Consider the following 17,882-nt stretch of genomic DNA (forward strand, 5'->3'; position numbering starts at 1 on the left):
AGAAACCAACCGTGACCAGCCGGAAAGCTTGCTTCTACCCGCTGCACCTTTGGACCACTAGGGATGATGAAAGTGGCAATTTTGGGGGAGGCCATGGCCTCTGTGGTCGTCCCCCCCCCCTGTTCTGACACCTATGGTTTCAAGCACATATTTTGAATACATACCAGATTCTATCATGATAGGGTGATACTTCGAAATCATCCAAAGTTTGTTCCAAAAGTTGTCTTGGAATTTTACCTCAATCTACTACCAATCTTCTTTCCAAGACTACATTTTTACCCTGGTGAAGCAACTCTTCACACCTTAGATTGTAAACCAGCATCCCGCAAACTTTTCAGCTGGTGGCAAACTAAACCTGGTGCCCCTCCTGGAAGATACCCTGAAGTGTGTGGACATCAAGTGCATGCATGATGTCATCACATCGCCTTCCACACATGCGCGGAGACCTTCTGGCTGCGACCCTGAACCTGTCACTTCGGTGGGGGATCCTGGAGGAGAGGAGGTGGGGGGGAGGAGGAGAGACGCCAGCGAGAAGGAGAGTCATCAATGCTGGCTGATTGTCTACAGGACATGCCTCTCACCATGAGAGAGACATCGTATAAGCAGTCAGCCAGCACCTCTCCTCTTGTCGGGGCACACATTGAATTTGCTGTGGCACACTAGTTTGCGATACACTGCTGTAAACGAACCCTTGCTTTCTACTTAGATTGCACCAAGTCTCATAGAACGACATCTCAGCTTTCTATTTCATTTGACCCTAACAGATGGGGAGTTCCTGTTACCAAGAGAACAATATCCACTTGGCTAGTGGACTGTATCTCCTTGCTTATGCTCAAGCTGGACTGATGCTAGAAATCCATTTCTCTGCTCATAAAGTGTGAGCTATAGCGACTTGAATTGTCCATCTTCGCTCTACACCTGTTGAGAACATTTGCAGAGCAGCAACATGGTCCTCAGTCCATACTTTTCACTTCTCACTACTGCTTAGATCAACACTCTAGAAGAGACTGTCAACTTGGTCAGGCAGTACTCAGAAATTTATTCTCTTTAGAAGCCATCTTCCCTCCATCCCTTTGGGATTTCACCAGGCTCATGACAGTTACCCTTAAACCTGGAGGAATGAGCCTAGCAGCTTGAAGTCCCATATGTGAGAATATGCTGCCTGCTTGTCCTTTGAGAAAGCAAAGTTATTCACCTGTAGTAGGTGTTTTCCGAGGACAGCAGGCAGACATTCTCCCAACCCTCCCACCTTCCATAATTGGCTTCTTAGCTCTTTTATGGAACTGAGGGATCCAAGAGCCAACGTTGGGCGGGAAGGCACATGCTTTCACAGTATAGGTAGTATTAAAGTTTTTTCAAGAATAATGCGTTCGGTGAATGACGTCAACCATATGTGCGAATATCTGCCTGCTATCCTCGCAGAATACCTGCTACAGATGAGGTAACTTTGCTTTACCAGTGGTGGTGTGGGTCTGTTTTTGTTTCTTTTTGTTTTTGTTTTACATTTTTGTAATCGATAGCTCATTGGCAAGATTTGCTTCTTTGTGGATGATACCAAAATCTGCAATAGAGAAAACACCCGCGATGGTATGTATAACCTGAATAAGGACCTAGCAAAGCTTGAGGAATGGTGTGGATTTTGGCAACTAAGATTTAATGCTAAGAAGTGCAAGGTCATGCAGTTGGGCTGCAGAACCCAAGGGAACGGTACAGTTTAGGAGGTGAAGAATTTTTATGCATGAAAGAGGAGCAGGACTTGGGTATGATAGTATGTGATGATCTTAAAGTGGCCAAACAGGTTGAAAAGGCGATGATGAAAGCTAGATGAAGGTTTCTGGGGGGAATTTTTTTTTTTTGGGGGGGGGGGGGCTAAGTGCTATCAGCGCTTTCCATTCACAATTACATAGAAAACTTTAATCAGTTCATCCTTTAATGGTCCATTTCATGAAAGGCCTTTTTCACTCCAAACCACTTATCAAGCCACTGCCATTTGCTTGGGATCTCAGTGTAGTTCTTTCTGTTCTCATGAAGACTTTTTTCGAACTTCAATCTTGCTCTTTAAAGCTTCTTACTTGAAATGTTATTTTCCTTGTAGCTCTCACATCTTAATTATTTTTTCCTCCTGGCTATGTATATCAAAATGACTTTTTAGATCATGATATTACAGAAAATTTGCATTAATCCAGAATAATCTTCCTTCATTTTATCATTCTTTTCTGTAATGGACAGTGTTAATATATCCAATAGAAAAATGGCCTTGGCAAAATTATCTTAATTTTATATTGCTGGAATTCTTTCCTCCTTTAGATGCAAGTGACTCTGGACGTTTACACAAGACAGTTTTGGATCGCTGGAGGGAATCTCTTGTTTCTTCTACCAGCCTATCCCAAGTGTTCCTTCATCTTTCTACCTTGGATCGTAGCATTATCTGGTCTAAATCTATCCTGAATGCACGCTGCAAGATGTGCCGGAAAAAAGGTGATGCAGAAAACATGCTGCTGTGTGATGGCTGTGATAGAGGGCACCACATTTACTGTATCAGGCCTAAGCTGAAGGTGAGTCTTGAGCATAGATCATTGTACTGCTGAGCCTGTGTTTTAGTGAGTCTTGGAGGCTATGCATTTTAGTTTTCCTAATTTAAGTAAGATATAGAAAATAAAAAGAGCTCATATTTTATGTACAAATGTATTTTGATTGCCATATCAAGAATGCAGGCAATCTTTTTACAATATATATATATATATATTGCTTTTTAAAGTGAACACTATTTAGAATCTGTAACCATTCAGACTGTTGTACTGCTATAATATTCAAACATGAGAAATATTAGCTATAATCTGTGAAAATTGATTGATAGGGTAGGCTATATATTATCTTACAAATGGAAATTGCATGCATGTTTTTGGTTGGCTGGGATTTTTCATTTTTTTAATTTAGCTTAATGCCTTTTCACTGGTAGCTTAAGGCACACTATGTCGGATAAACCACATCTCCTTGATTTGAATTTAGTCAAAGGCATTAGCATGGGCCACTGAGAGAAGAACTGGAGGTAGCGTCAACATGTATACTGTAAACAATTGGTCTTCTGCTACCTCTCATCCTACCCAAAGGCAATCCAGGCAACAAAAATCCCAGTTTCAGCAGCAACTCACAGTCTTTTTGACTCACTTACTAGAGAGCATGGCCAGTATTTCCCTTTTTCTTCCACTGAGTTCCCATTCTTGTTAACCTCAAGCCTCTTAAAAAAAAATCCTAGTTACACCACTGATCACAGGACTTAAGAGGCAATTGTATTAAGCTGCTATCCTTTAGCTTAGTAGTGTAAGCCCAGTTCTCCTATGACAAGCAGGTTAATATTCTCACATGTGGGTGGCATCATCCATAGAACCCGTGCCTTTCCACCTGATGTCGTCTTGCAGGACCCACAGTTACTCGTTTTCTGCAGTGCTGAGAAGCTGTTTCCAGGTTTCTTTTCAACGCATCAAACTTTTCAATATTTTTGTGCCTTGTGATAAGAACATAAGAATTGCCATACTGGGATAGACTGAAGGTTCATCAAGCCCAGTATCCTGTTTCCAACAGTGGCCAACCCAGGTCTCAAGTACAAGTTTCAAGTTTATTAACAATTTGATATACCGACCATCAAATAAATATCTTGACGGTTTACAATTCCTTAAAATTAGAGTTTAAAAAAATGCAAAAATAAAAACCAAACAAAGGGGGCCGTGGCTTGGAAGCGCATGAGTACAGTCGGGTAAACGGTGATCTCCGTCCCGATAGATCTTTTTAAAGATAAATAGGTTATAAAATTTGCTTTTATCCGACTCAAAAAATAGGAGTTATTAACCTATGGCGTCCAGAAAGCAAATAAAGACTGATTCAGCTTTTCCAGCAACGGGAAGTGCTAAAAGAGCGAAACCCTAGCCAGCGACCCCCTCTAAAAATCTAACATCAAAAGACAACTTGGATAACAACGAGATCCTTGTTGAGCTGCGTGCAATCAGAGAAATTGTATCGGACAACTCAAAGAAAATTCAAGAGGTGAAGAAAGAAATTTATATTCTTAACAAAAAAATGGAGTTAGCTGAAAACAAAATGGAGACCCTGGGCAAGTCACTTAATCCTCCATAGCCCCAGGCACGTTAGCTAGATTGTGAGCCCCCCGGGACAGAGAGGGAAAATGCTTGAGTACCTGATTGTAAAAACCGCTTAGATAACCTTGATAGGCGGTATATAAAATCCAAATAAACTTGAAACTTGAGACAGTTGAAACAGAAGTAATTCAAATGAAGCCTGATCATAAGAAGATTGAGGTACTTACACAGATGCTGGAAGATTGCTGTAATAGGGACAGAAGAAGTGACTTGAGATTATTAGGGCTTCCGGAAGGGGCAGAGAAAAATAATACAACTTCCTTCTTAGAGAACTTCCTCCCTAAAATCCTGCCAATTAAAATGAAGTATCCTTTAGAAATAGAAAGAGCCCATAGGATACCTTCAAAAAGGATTGACAACCATAAGGGTCCGCGTCCAGTAATCTTTAAGCTCTTAAGGCATCAACAAGCATTGGAATTATGTCGCCTTGCTAAAGAATACAAAAATTTTAAATTTCAAGATTCTCGTATTCACATCGTGCCAGACTTCGCGCCAGCAGCTGCAGCTAAAAGGAAGAGTTTTCTGGATTTAAGGCCGCAACTGAGAAATATCGGAGCAAAGTACGGCTTGATCTACCTGGTGTTTATGAGGGTGACATACAGAAATAAAACAACTAATTTTAAAGAACCAGGAGATTTGCAAGAATTTTTAAAACAAGTGGAAGAACCAATGACTTTATAAATACTTTTATTATGATATATGTTATCTAGGAAAATGAGTTAGATCATATAATTTATTTAAGGTGGTAATAGTATGAATTAGATCATGAAATTTATAATAGTTTAAGGGTTTAACGGTTTATGAAAGAAACGTTGATAATAGAATGTTTGCATCTGCGAGTGTAAAGAAACGTTACCGTGACAACGGACTGTTAAAACAGAAGCAGAGGAAAGTTGTTATGAAAGAATTCACATGATTGATTTAATTATAATACTGATATGAATGTGGAAATAATTGTATGACAAGGCATTTATCGCCAAAGTATCTGGAAATGGTTGAGATTTATGAGCTTTATAATATGGAAAGTGGATGTATAATAAAAGTTCATGACATCTGCTTTGAAATGGTAGCCCTATTTCTATTATATCTGAATAATACGGTCAAGCATATCTGTTTCCACATTTACATGTGGTTTTGTTCATATTAATAACATTTCTTCATTATGGGTAGTCATCATAATGTATGCTGGTATAGCTTTATATAAAGTGTGATTTACTAATTAATTTTGAAATGTTCTTAGTTTTAGAAGTTTATATTAATTGATTTCTCATTGATTAATTTATTATTGATTTACTAGGTAAAACTGTGAGTAAGATATTAATTTCTTCACTCATTCATTATTTATTTAATATGAGAGTTCAAATTGATATAAAATTTATTGATGAAAATATTTAATGTTAAATATAATTTTCAAAGACAAAATTAATTATAATTATTTATAGGGGGAATTGTTTTCTGCATGGAAAAAGTATTAAAGACATTACATTGAAGGGGGAATATATGATTAGATTGGTAATCAAATATAAGGTTAGAATACATTAAGACATCATTACTAGGTATTCTCTTTACCTGATCTAATGTGTGTTTTCAAGTTTTCACTTTTTCCATTAATATGGGGGGATAGGGTGGGTTGAAGGGGGGATTGGGTGGGTCAAAAAGGGGCAAATTTCAAGTTCATAAATTTAAATTAAGGAAAATGGTGTCTGTTCATGAGATTCAGAATGATTTTAGTCACTTGATTTTGATTAGATGTTTTGACTCTAAAGATTATGATGGCGTTTAAAATTTTTTCGCTGAATGTTAATGGCCTCAACCATCGGATCAAAAGAAAAAAAACACTAGCTTATTTGAAACAACAGAATGCTGATATCTACTATATACAAGAGACTCATCTATCTGCGGCAGAGTCAAAAAAACTGGAAAGGGGATGGGTGAAACAATGTTTTTTCGCCCCAGCAATGGCGAAAAAAAGCAGGGGTAGCTATTCTTATAAATAAGAAATGTAAAGCTAATTTTAAATTAATAGGTTCAGATTCCCTGGGTAGATGGGTACATGTGGATATGAGTATGGGAAATAATACCCTGGCATTGTTCAATGTATATGCCCCTAATTCGAATCAAAATGAATTTTTTAAAACATTACAGCAATTGATATTCCCACTGGCTGCTTCTAAAATAGTTGTAGTTGGAGATTTTAATGCTGTTATGGATCCATTAATGGATAAAAAGCCAAGTAAATGTATAAAATCATTAGGGTTAGACAATTTGGTACATTCATGTGATTTGAAGGATATTTGGCGAATACAGTGGTGCCTCGCATAACGGACGCCTCGCACAGCGAACGCTGCGCACAACGAACTTTATGTCTTGATCCGTACAACGAACTTCGTTTCACACAACGAAGTCGCCCGAGCTGCATCCTTCCGCGCAGGCACTGCGCTTAACTGCCCTCTCTCCACCTGGTTCCCTCTTGCCCCCCCGACTCCCCGACACGATCGGGGCAAAAAGGAGCCCAAGCCCTCTTGCCCCGCCGATTCCCCAACTCCCCACACAATATCGGGCCAGGAGGGAGCCCAAGTCCTCCTGGCCACGGCGACCCCCTAACCCCACCCTGCACTACATTACGGGCAGGAGGGATCCCAGGCCCTCCTGCCCTCGACGCAAACCCCCCCTCCCCCCAACGACCGCCCCCCCCCAAGAACCTCCGACCGCCCCCCCAGCCGACCCGCGACCCCCCTGGCCGACCCCCACGACACCCCCAACCCCCTTCCCCGTACCTTTCTGTAGTTGGCCGGACAGACGGGAGCCAAACCCGCCTGTCCGGCAGGCAGCCAACGACGGAATGAGGCCGGATTGGCCCATCCGTCCCAAAGCTCCGCCTACTGGTGGGGCCTAAGGCGCCTGGGCCAATCAGAATAGGCCCGGGAGCCTTAGGTCCCTCCTGGGGGCGGGGCCTGAGGCACATGGGCCCAACCCGACCATGTGCCTCAGGCCCTGCCCCCAGGAGGGACCTAAGGCTCCCGGGCCTATTCTGATTGGCCCAGGCGCCTTAGGCCCCACCAGTAGGCGGAGCTTTGGGACGGATGGGCCAATCCGGCCTCATTCCGTCGATGGCTGCCTGCCGGACAGGCGGGTTTGGCTCCCGTCTGTCCGGCCAACTACAGAAAGGTACGGGGAAGGGGGTTGGGGGTGTCGTGGGGGTCGGCCAGGGGGGTCGCGGGTCGGCTGGGGGGGCGGTCGGAGGTTCTTGGGGGGGGCGGTCGTTGGGGGGAGGGGGGGTTTGCGTCGAGGGCAGGAGGGCCTGGGATCCCTCCTGCCCGTAATGTAGTGCAGGGTGGGGTTAGGGGGTCGCCGTGGCCAGGAGGACTTGGGCTCCCTCCTGGCCCGATATTGTCGGGGAGTTGGGGAATCGGCGGGGCAAGAGGGCTTGGGCTCCCTTTTGCCCCGATCGTGTCGGGGAGTCGGGGGGGCAAGAGGGCTTGAGCTCCCTTTTGCCCCGATCGTGTCGGGGAGTCGGGGGGGCAAGAGGGCTTGAGCTCCCTCTTGCCCCGATCGTGTCGGGGAGTCGGGGGGGGCAAGAGGGCTTGAGCTCCCTCTTGCCCCGATCGTGTCGGGGGTGCCAGGGACCACACGGAGTCACCCACCGTACCACCCGATTCAGGTAAGCGCAGGTATCGGTGGGTGGCTTATTTGCGGGGGGGTGCCTTATTTTACATTTTTTTCTAAAAAGGGGGGGCTGTCTTATTTGATGGCCCTGCCTTATCATCGGGGAAACACGGTAGAAAAAAAAAAAAAAATGAACAGTTAAGTCCCAGTTTTTGCCGCTGAGACTCTGCCCTCTCACTGTAAAATTAGACTCTACTTAGTCTGTCTTTAAATTTAAAAAATGTGTGTTGTTTTAAAAAACAATTATGTTTTTAGATGTATCTAAATAAAAATAATAACCAAAAATTTATCTTTTTTTATGTCATCTTAGCATATTTTATGCTACAGAACGAATTATTTTTTTTAACATGTATTGTTATGGGAAAACGCGTTTCACATAACGAACTTTTCGCATAACAAACTTGCTCCTGGAACGAATTAAGTTCGTTGTGTGAGGCACCACTGTACTTCATTTTAATGATTGGGAATTTTCCTTTTGTTCACATGTTCATAAGTCCTTTTCAAGAATCGATTATATTTTTGTCTCAACTCAAATAGTTCAGCAGGTGATTAAAGCATCCATAGATCCAATTATTTTATCTGATCATGCTGGTGTATGGATTGAACTTCAATTAGATGAACAAGAGTATAGCAGATCTGTTTGGAGATTTGATAATAGATTGCTTGCAGATACAAAATTCCTTGAAGAATTTCAATTAAAAATTAATGAATTTTTCCAATTTAATTTATCAGATGAAATCTCCATGGAGAACTTATGGGATGCCTTTAAGGCTACCATGAGAGGTGATATTATTTCATATTCTGCTTATATTAGAAAACAATTTAAAAAGCAATACTCTAATTTGGAAAAAGAAATTAAATATTTAGAATCTAAATTGATTGATAAATGGGAGCATGATACTCTACAGGCTCTACTAAAAGCAAAAGGTAAATATAATTAATTATCTTCAAAACTGATAAGGAAAGATTTATTTTCCCAACAAACTCTGTATTATGGGAACTTAAATAAGGCCGGAAGATTATTGGCAAATTATCTCAAAGCAAAGAAAAGAAGGACAAAAATTATTGCAATAAAGGAGTTACACATTCTCAAATTGGAAATATTTTAAGTCAATTTCTAAATTTTTATAAAGACCTATATTCTTCTGAGCCTTATGTAGACAGAAAAACAGATGGTTTAAAATTTTTGAATCTAATTATTGGACCGAAGGTCCCTGAACATATAAAAAGAAGTTTGGAAGAGCCTATATCACTAAAAGAATTAGAAACAGCGTTGAAATCTCTTACGAGTTGGATCCTCTCCAGGTGGTGATGGTTTCACAGTAGAATTTTATAAATCATTTCAAATTACTCTATTACCTCATTTATTAAATTTATATCAGTCCCAACTAACTAAGGGTTGCATTACAGGTACTATGGCTGAATCATTAACAATCGTTTTGCCAAAGCCAAACAAAGATCCCACTTTGGTTTCAAACTATAGGCCTATTTCGTTAATAAATGTTGATGGAAAACTTTTGGCTAAGATATTGGCTTTACGCTTAGCTAAGGCTCTCCCTTTTATTATTGATATGCACCAAACAGAGACATTCCTCTAATAATATCAGATTGGCTTTTCATATGTTAAATTTAACAAAAGACATGAAAGATCCGGCTTTCTCTGTATCTTTAGACGCGGAAAAAGCCTTTGATCTGGTTGAGTGGACTTTTATGTATCAAGCATTAGATTGGTTTGGTATAGGTTCAGGATTTATACAAATGATTCAGACGTTGTATAGCTCCCCTGCTGCAAGATTGTATATTAATAATAATTTATCAGAGTGTTTTAATTTGCAGAGGGGATTAGACAAGGCTGTCCATTATCTCCTTTGCTTTTTGATATTGTATTAGAACCCTTGTTGTTAGCCATTCAACAAGCAAAGGGGATACAGGGTATTCCCTATACAGATTGGGAATATAAAGTTTCAGCGTATGCAGATGATATATTGCTTTATTTGAGAAATCCAGAAACTACCATTCCATGCTTGTTAGAGTTGATAGATACATTTGTAAAATTTTCAGGTTATAAAATAAATTGGAGTAAGTCAAAAATTCTTTCACTTAATGTGCATTGTACTGAAGGATTATTTAATTCTTTCTCATTCGTATGGAAGGAAGATGAATTAAAATATTTAGGTATTAGGATAAAAAATACACTGGAAGACATAATGAAAAAGAATGAAAAATTTTTATTAAAAAAAGTAACAGAAATGTATGAGCAATGGAATCCTTTACATCTTTCTTGGTGGGGGAGAGTCCAAACTATTAAAATGATGATATTGCCTGTGGTTTGTTATCAAATGAGTACGATACCAGTTTTTTTTCAAGGGTCTTTATATAAAAAGCTAAATGGTATTCTTACAAAATTTGTTTGGCTGGATAAAATGCCTAGAATTGCATTAGTATCTTTACAAAAGCCAATTGAAGAGGGTGGGGTAATTTTTCCAAACTTTTATAGGTATCATCAAGCCTATATTTTACGCCAGGGTATGTATTGGGTCCTCCCAGAACTCATGGAAAATACCCCGGATTGGTTGTATTTGGAATGGCGTCTCTTGTTTCCTCTAAATTTATCTCATGTTCTCAGTATCAATATGCCTATAAAATATAAAGAGAACAGAATATTGATCGATACATGGAAAACATTGCGCTATGTTAGTAATTTAACACCTATTCCAATAAATAAATCAACAAATCAATCTTTATGGATAAACTCCAAGATTCAAATTGGCGGATTTCAAATCATATGGAAGCATTGGATTATTGCAGGTATACAGACTGCTTGATTTTTCACAGTTGCAACATAAATATGGTTTTAATAAATCACAAAGTTTTTGCTTGATTTTTCACAGTTGCAACATAAATATGGTCTTAATAAATCACAAAGTTTTAAATGGTTGCAACTGAAGCAGGCTATTCAGGAGGGGTTCCCTAAATGGAAAAATCTCAATAATCAGTATAGTCTGGAGTTCTTACGCTTTCAGGTGGATTTCCTGGGACACCAGGCCACACAGTGGTATAAAGTGATATCTGGATATATGAATAAAAAAACAAAGACAGGTCTTAGAGACATTTGGAGCATTGAGATTAAGCATCAAATTTATGCATCTCAATGGCCACAAATTTGGTCTTGGAGAATGAGATGTACAGTGTCCGCATCTATGAGACAAACTTGGTTCTTTTTGTTACATAGAGCATTTTGGACCCTAGTTTGATTACAAAAGTTAGATAGCTCTAAGTCTAATAGATGCTGGCATTGAAATCTGGAAGCAGGGACCTTAGATCATTTAATATTTTATTGTCCCTGTATCATGGCCTTTTGGAAATCAATTTGGTCTCAAATAAATTGTTTATTAGAAACCCATGTAGCTTTATCATATGATACTGTTCTGTTCAGTATGTCAATGAGAACAAAAAGTCAAATTTCATCAAGCAATAACAAACTTCTATTGATTATGATCGGAGTCGCCATGCAACATATTACCAGTAATTGGAAAAATTACAATAATCTTAGTTATACATTCTGGTGAAATTTGTTGTGTCACATTTACAAGATGGAAAGAAGAATTGCTTTGCAGAAAGGGAATTATAATAATTTTAAAAAGATCTGGGGGCCATTGGCAAATTATTGTAATGATTAGACATCATTTTCCACTGACAGTATATTTATACATAGGGGAGGGGGATGGTATGAAATTTTATTTAAAGGTTAATCAATAAATAAGAATACAATATTTATATGATATTTTTGATTGAAATATTTGAGGGAAGAGTGGGTGGGAAGGGAATAAATGTATGTATTTACGATGATAATAGAAAGAAATTCAAGTGATGTGTAAAAGTTTTAAATGATGTAATATTGTGCACTTGTTGTAAGATGGAAAAATGAATAAAGAATTTGAAAATAAAAACCAAACAAAGACAAAGATATGGACAGAATAGGTATGATAGGCACTAAGGGAGGGAAAGATTTAAAATTACATCGAAGTCATAAAAATAAAAGGGAGGTAGGGAGGGGAGAGGATAAAAAGGAGAGGGGAGGGAGGTTGCTTCATAAAAGCGGTTGTTTTGAGCAAAAAGGATCTTGTCCAGAATTTTAGCATGCGTCATGAAATAAAAAAGTTTTTAGCTTAGTTTTATGCTGCTTATCCTAGGAATAAGCAGTGGATTTCCCCAAGCCATTTCAGTGGCCTATGGACTTCTCTTTGAGGAAATAATCCAAACCTTTTTTAAACCTTGCTAAGCTAACTGATTTCATCACATTCTCCAGCAATGAATTCCAGAGTTTTAATTATTCATCATGTTTAAAATCTACTACTTAGCTTCATCGTATGCCCCCTAGTCCTAGTATTTTTGGAAAGAGTAAACAAGCGATTCACATCCACCACTCAGTATTTTATAAACCTCTATCATATTACCTTTGAGCTGTCCCTAGCCACTGTAGCCTGTCCTCATAGGGAAGTCATCCCATCCCTTTTTTCATTTTCATTGCCTTTCTCTGTGCCTTTTCTAATTCTACTCTATGTTTTTTGAGATACAGCAGCCAGAATTGCACACAGTATTCGAGGTGGAGCCATATCATAGAGCATTACAAGGGCATATAACATTTTCACCTGTTTTCCATTCCTTTTCTGATAATTCCTAACATTCTATTTACTTTCTTAGCTGCCAGCACACATTGAGTTGAGGGTTTTAACGTATGCTTATCAATGACATGTAGTTCTTTTTCCTGGGTAGTGACACCTAACTTGGAACCCTGCATCATGTAACTATAGTTTGAGTTCCTCTTTCCCACATGCATCACTTTGCACTTGCTCATATTAAACATCATCTGCACTTTTGATACCCAGTCTCGCAAGGTCTTCTTCCAATTTTTCACAATTCTCTTGCAATTTAACAACTTTGGGCTCCTTTTACGAAGGCGCATTAGGGCCTTAATGTGCGGAATAGCATACACTAAATTGCCACTCGCGCTAGCCGCTACCGCCTCCTTTTGAGCAGGCGGTAGATTTTCAGCTAGTGCGCTAATCTGGTGCGTGTGCTAAAACACTTAGTGCACCTTTGTAAAAGGAGCCCTTTGTCTCATCAGCAAATTTCATTATCTTACTAGTTATTCCCATCTCTAGATCATTAATAAATATGTTAAAAAGCAGCGGCCCCAGCACAGACCCCTGGGGAACCACACTATTTATCACACACTCAATAAATTTCACCGATTTAATAGGCATATGTGAATATCCATTAATCGCTTTCATTCTAAACAGAGGAAAAAGCCTCAGGACATGATCTGGGACTCATTTATCCTCACAAACCTCTGTTGTGCCTCCTCATTGGCATAAAAAAGCTTTGTTACATTTTTAAAGTTCAAGTCCAAATAACATATTTATATAAACTATGAATTTTAACTTAGCTCAAAAAAATGATGCAATCGTGAATCTTCAAACACTCTTCAGTGCTTAATATATATTGATGTTCAGATACACTTAAAAGTCCCAATGCCAACAGCGGCCAGCGTTTCGTATCAAAGCGTTTTGCATGCAAGTAAGTTGTTGATTTCTTTTTTTTTTTAATGGCACATTTGCAGATATCTTCATTACATTTATATATATAATTTGATATTAATCTTAGATCCCATGATTGCCCTGAAGCAGTTTCATACGAAATGCTGACCACTTTTGGCATTGGGACTTTAAGCATATCTGAACATCAATATATATTAAGCACTGAAGAGTATTTGAGGATTCACGATTCTTTTTTTGAGCTAAGTTAAAATTCATAAGAATGTTTGTATACCGAGATTTTGAGACCCAAAAATGGATGTACCTTCTGCCTCCTGTACTGCCAAAATTGGACATCCACACCTCCCTTCCATCTCCCTATGTAGGTGAAAGATTGCCTTTGTGTATGCCCTGGATGAATACTTAATGCACGTCAGACTCTCTCTTCATGCAGCTGTCTGACAGGGAGGCATGCAATCCATGCTGTTTCACAGCATTGCCTGCATGATGAGCCAGAGGAGACTGATAACTATACTCTGTTATTTACTATCCAGCAAACTATAATCTGGCCAGAGGGAATGAAAAATGCCTATACCTTGGTGTGATATATAGACCTCCCAGGCAACAGGAGGACAAAGACATGGAATTGATTGAGGACATAGAGAATATCACGCTGCGCGGGGACTCAGTAATACTAGGAGACTTCAACATGCCAGATGCAGACTGGAACACACTCTCTGCAACCACGGGTAGCAGCAAAAAAATATTAAACTCCATAAAGGGTGCACGCCTCAAGCAACTGGTGTTGGAACCCACCAGGGACCAGGCGTTACTGGACCTGGTCCTCACCAACGGAGATAGTGTCACTGAGGTCTCGGTAGGGGAAACACTGGCCTCCAGCAACCATAATATGATATGGCTCAACCTCAGAAAAGGATTCCCAAAAACAAGCACAGCAACAAGGATTCTCAACTTTAGAGGCACAGACTTTAATCAAATGGGAGAGTTCGTCCATTAGGAACTACATAAACAAGGACTAACTAACAACGTGGAGGATATGTGGTTGTCCCTGAAGTCCATACTACACGAAGCAACAGACCGATACATAAGGACAGTAAGTAAAGGTAGAAAAAACAAAAGACCCCAATGGTTCAGTAAGGAAATCTCAGAATTAGTTAAACAGAAAAAAGACGCATTTATCGCCAACAAACATTTAGGCAGGGAGGGGGCAAAAGAGGACTATCTTGACAGATCCAAAACTGTCAAAACAGCAGTCAGAGAGGCCAAACTCCGAATGGAGGAAGAGCTAGCACGAAAAATGAAGAAAGGGGATAAATCTTTCTACAGCTATATCAGTGACAGGAAAAGAAACAAAGATGGCATAGTACGCTTGAAGCAATCGGACGGTAAATTTGCAGAATCAGACTCTGAGAAGGCAGAAATACTAAACAAATACTTCTGTTCAGTATTCACTCGTGAAGCACCGGGAGCTGGTCCTCAGCTTCAGACGGGAGATAACCGGAAAGACCCGTTTCAAGATTTCGAATTTACGCCCAGTAGTGTCTACAACGAACTATCAAGACTCAAAGTAAACAAAGCAATGGGACCGGATAACCTACACCCCAGAATGCTCAGGGAGTTAAGAGAAGTCCTGGCAGAACCATTATCGGTTCTTTTCAATCTTTCCCTAAGCACAGGAGTGGTCCCCTTGGACTGGAAAACCGCCAATGTAATCCCACTCCACAAAAAGGGTTGCAGGACAGAGACAGCAAACTACAGACCAGTGAGTCTCACGTCTATAGTGTGTAAACTCATAGAAACGCTGATCAAACAGCATATTGACACAATCCTAGACTAAGAAAACCTACGTGATCCACACCAACATGGATTCACCAGGGGTAGATCATGCCAATCTAACCTGATTAGCTTTTTTGACTGGGTTACTAGACAACTGGACGCCGGAGAGTCACTAGACGTAGTATATTTGGACTTCAGTAAAGCATTTGATAGCGTCCCTCATCGAAGATTACTAAACAAGCTAAAATCGATAGGATTAGGAGACATTCTAACTACATGGATTGGGGATTGGCTGAACGGCAGACGTCAGAAGGTGGTGGTGAATGGTACCCCATCTGAAGCGTCGGACGTGATCAGTGGAGTGCCGCAGGGATCGGTCCTGGGCCCAATTCTATTCAACTTATTCATAAGAGATATGACACAAGGACTTAGAGGAAGGATATCACTATTCGCCGACGACGCCAAACTTTGCAACATAGTAGGCAAAAGCTCATTACCTGATACTATGTCACACGACCTACTGCTGCTGGAACAATGGTCAAATACTTGGCAACTAGGCTTCAATGCTAAAAAATGCAAGATAATGCACTTGGGCAAGAGAAACCCGCGTAGAGCTTATGTACTAAATGGCGAGACTTTGGTTACGACCACGGAGGAACGTGATCTAGGAGTGATCATTAGTGAAGACATGAAAGTTGCCAATCAAGTGGAGAAGGCTTCCTCCAAGGCAAGACAAATATTGGGGTGTATCCGCAGAGGTTTCGTCAGCAGGAGACCTGAAGTTATGATGCCGTTGTACAGAGCCATGGTGAGGCCGCACTTGGAGTACTGTGTTCAGTTTTGGAGACCACACTACCGAAAGGACGTGCAAAGGATCGAGTCGGTTCAGCGAACGGCCACCAGGATGGTCGTGGGGCTCAAGGATCTCCCATATGAAGAAAGACTACAGAAGTTGCGACTGTACTCACTCGAGGAAAGAAGAGAACGGGGAGATATGATCGAAACGTATAAATACATCACAGGACGCATCGAGCCAGAAGATGATATCTCCTGGCCCATGGGTCCCTCGACCACCAGAGGACATCCGCTGAAAATCAGGGGAGGGAAGTTTCACGGTGACTCCAGGAAGTACTTCTTCACCGAAAGAGTGGTGGATCATTGGAACAGACTACCACTCCAGGTGGTAAAGGCCAGCAGCGTGACGGATTTTAAGAATAAATGGGATACTCTTGTGGGATCTTTAAGGAAGTAAATTCAGGGGGGGATACTTGGAATGGGCAGACTTGGTGGGCTGTAGCCCTTTTCTGCCGCTTTTTTCTATGTTTCTATGTTTCTATAACCAGCACTAGAGCCTTCAGCTTAGACTTCTCAGTTCCTCTAGTGGTTACAACAAAAACTGCACCGGCGTGTGACCCAGTATGGAGTCACCCTGCTGGCACCGCATTAATATGAGTAAAACCAAAATACAGAACCAATGCATAAAGTTCCAGGTTCAATTTACAAAAGAAAATTTAATTGTCAGAATGAACAGAATGGCAAAATCCCAAAACAATGCAACTTGCAAAACAAAAAATCCCAAAGAGAAAACTCTGGGGAGAGTTCAGGATTTCTCCTCACAACTGCCAATAATCTTCTCTGTGCTTTTACCTTCCACAGAGCTAGTGGCAGTAAGGCATTCAAAGCCTGCTACTAGCAAGTTTCAGAAAAGTTCAATTCTCTGCTATCATACACTACTATTCAGTCTTAACTAACAAAGCCTCCAGCTTATCCTATAGCACTGCTGGGTCTAGGGCAGGGGTATGCAATTCCGGTCCTCGAGAGCCAGAGCCAGGTCAGGTTTTCAGGATATCCACAATAAATATGCATGAGATAGATTTGCATCTCAAGGAGGCAGTGCATGCAAATCCATCTCATACATATTCATTGTGGATATCCTGAAAACCTGACCTGGCTCCGGCTCTCGAGGACCGGAATTGCCTACCCCTGGTCTAGGGGAATGCCTAAAATTTGCCTGCAAAAGCACAAAAACAGCTTTCAAAATCCCTCCCAGTTGTTGGCAAACTTCTCCCCACTAAAGCACTCCCAGCTTAACATACTGTGCAGAGAACAAAATAGCAAAATAATCCCACAGTTCAAGCAGTCAATGAAACTGGCTGGAAAACAAAACCATTGCTCAGTCTTTGTAAATGGTTGCCAAGCCTCTTGCCTTTCTTTGCAGCTTCACAGTACACACTGACTTGTGCTGCAAATAGTGGTGTGGGTCTAGCCTTTTCCACACCCAGTTCTACGGCATTACCCTAGCTTGAGCCAGCAATGCTCTACTTGGGAAGATACCCTTGTCTTCCCTTACCTCTCCTTGCCAAGTGCAACCTACTGGCTTTTCATGGGAGGAACCACGCCCTACTCTAACTGAGCTTGCTCTCACCTGGGTTTCTCTCTGGCTACCTCGGTGGACACTAGGGGAACCACAGGGACCAAAGAAGGCACGGAGCCTGACTGGTCACATACCCCCACACTAAAAGAATGCTTACTCTGAAAGCAAAAACATGTAAGAGCCTAGGTGCTAATGGCGCCGCCTGTTCCTATATTTCCTTTCTTCAGGAACTGGGTCAGGACAGAGGTTTTCAAAGTCCTCAGGCCACTGTAGAACCGGTGGATCATGAGTTCTTGCCTTTTCAGCAAATGTTTTGGGCTCTAAATCCTCTAACCCCTCATTGAGGAGTGCAAA

At 40.7% G+C, this 17,882-nt stretch overlaps 1 protein-coding gene across 3 annotated transcripts in view; it reads left to right on the plus strand.

Moving 5' to 3' along the window:
- The window catches only part of BAZ1A (bromodomain adjacent to zinc finger domain 1A), a 510,052-nt gene that overhangs the window by 404,341 nt on the left and 87,829 nt on the right, over nucleotides 1-17,882 (plus strand). For all 3 annotated transcript variants that reach the window (XM_033951344.1, XM_033951343.1, XM_033951345.1), the window contains exon 23: nucleotides 2,308-2,555. In XM_033951344.1, the coding sequence (XP_033807235.1) occupies nucleotides 2,308-2,555 (248 nt within the window). The remainder of the gene's footprint in view (nucleotides 1-2,307; nucleotides 2,556-17,882) is intronic.

Source organism: Geotrypetes seraphini, chromosome 7 (assembly GCF_902459505.1).
Source record: "Geotrypetes seraphini chromosome 7, aGeoSer1.1, whole genome shotgun sequence".
NCBI classification, from domain to species: Eukaryota; Metazoa; Chordata; class Amphibia; order Gymnophiona; family Dermophiidae; genus Geotrypetes; species Geotrypetes seraphini.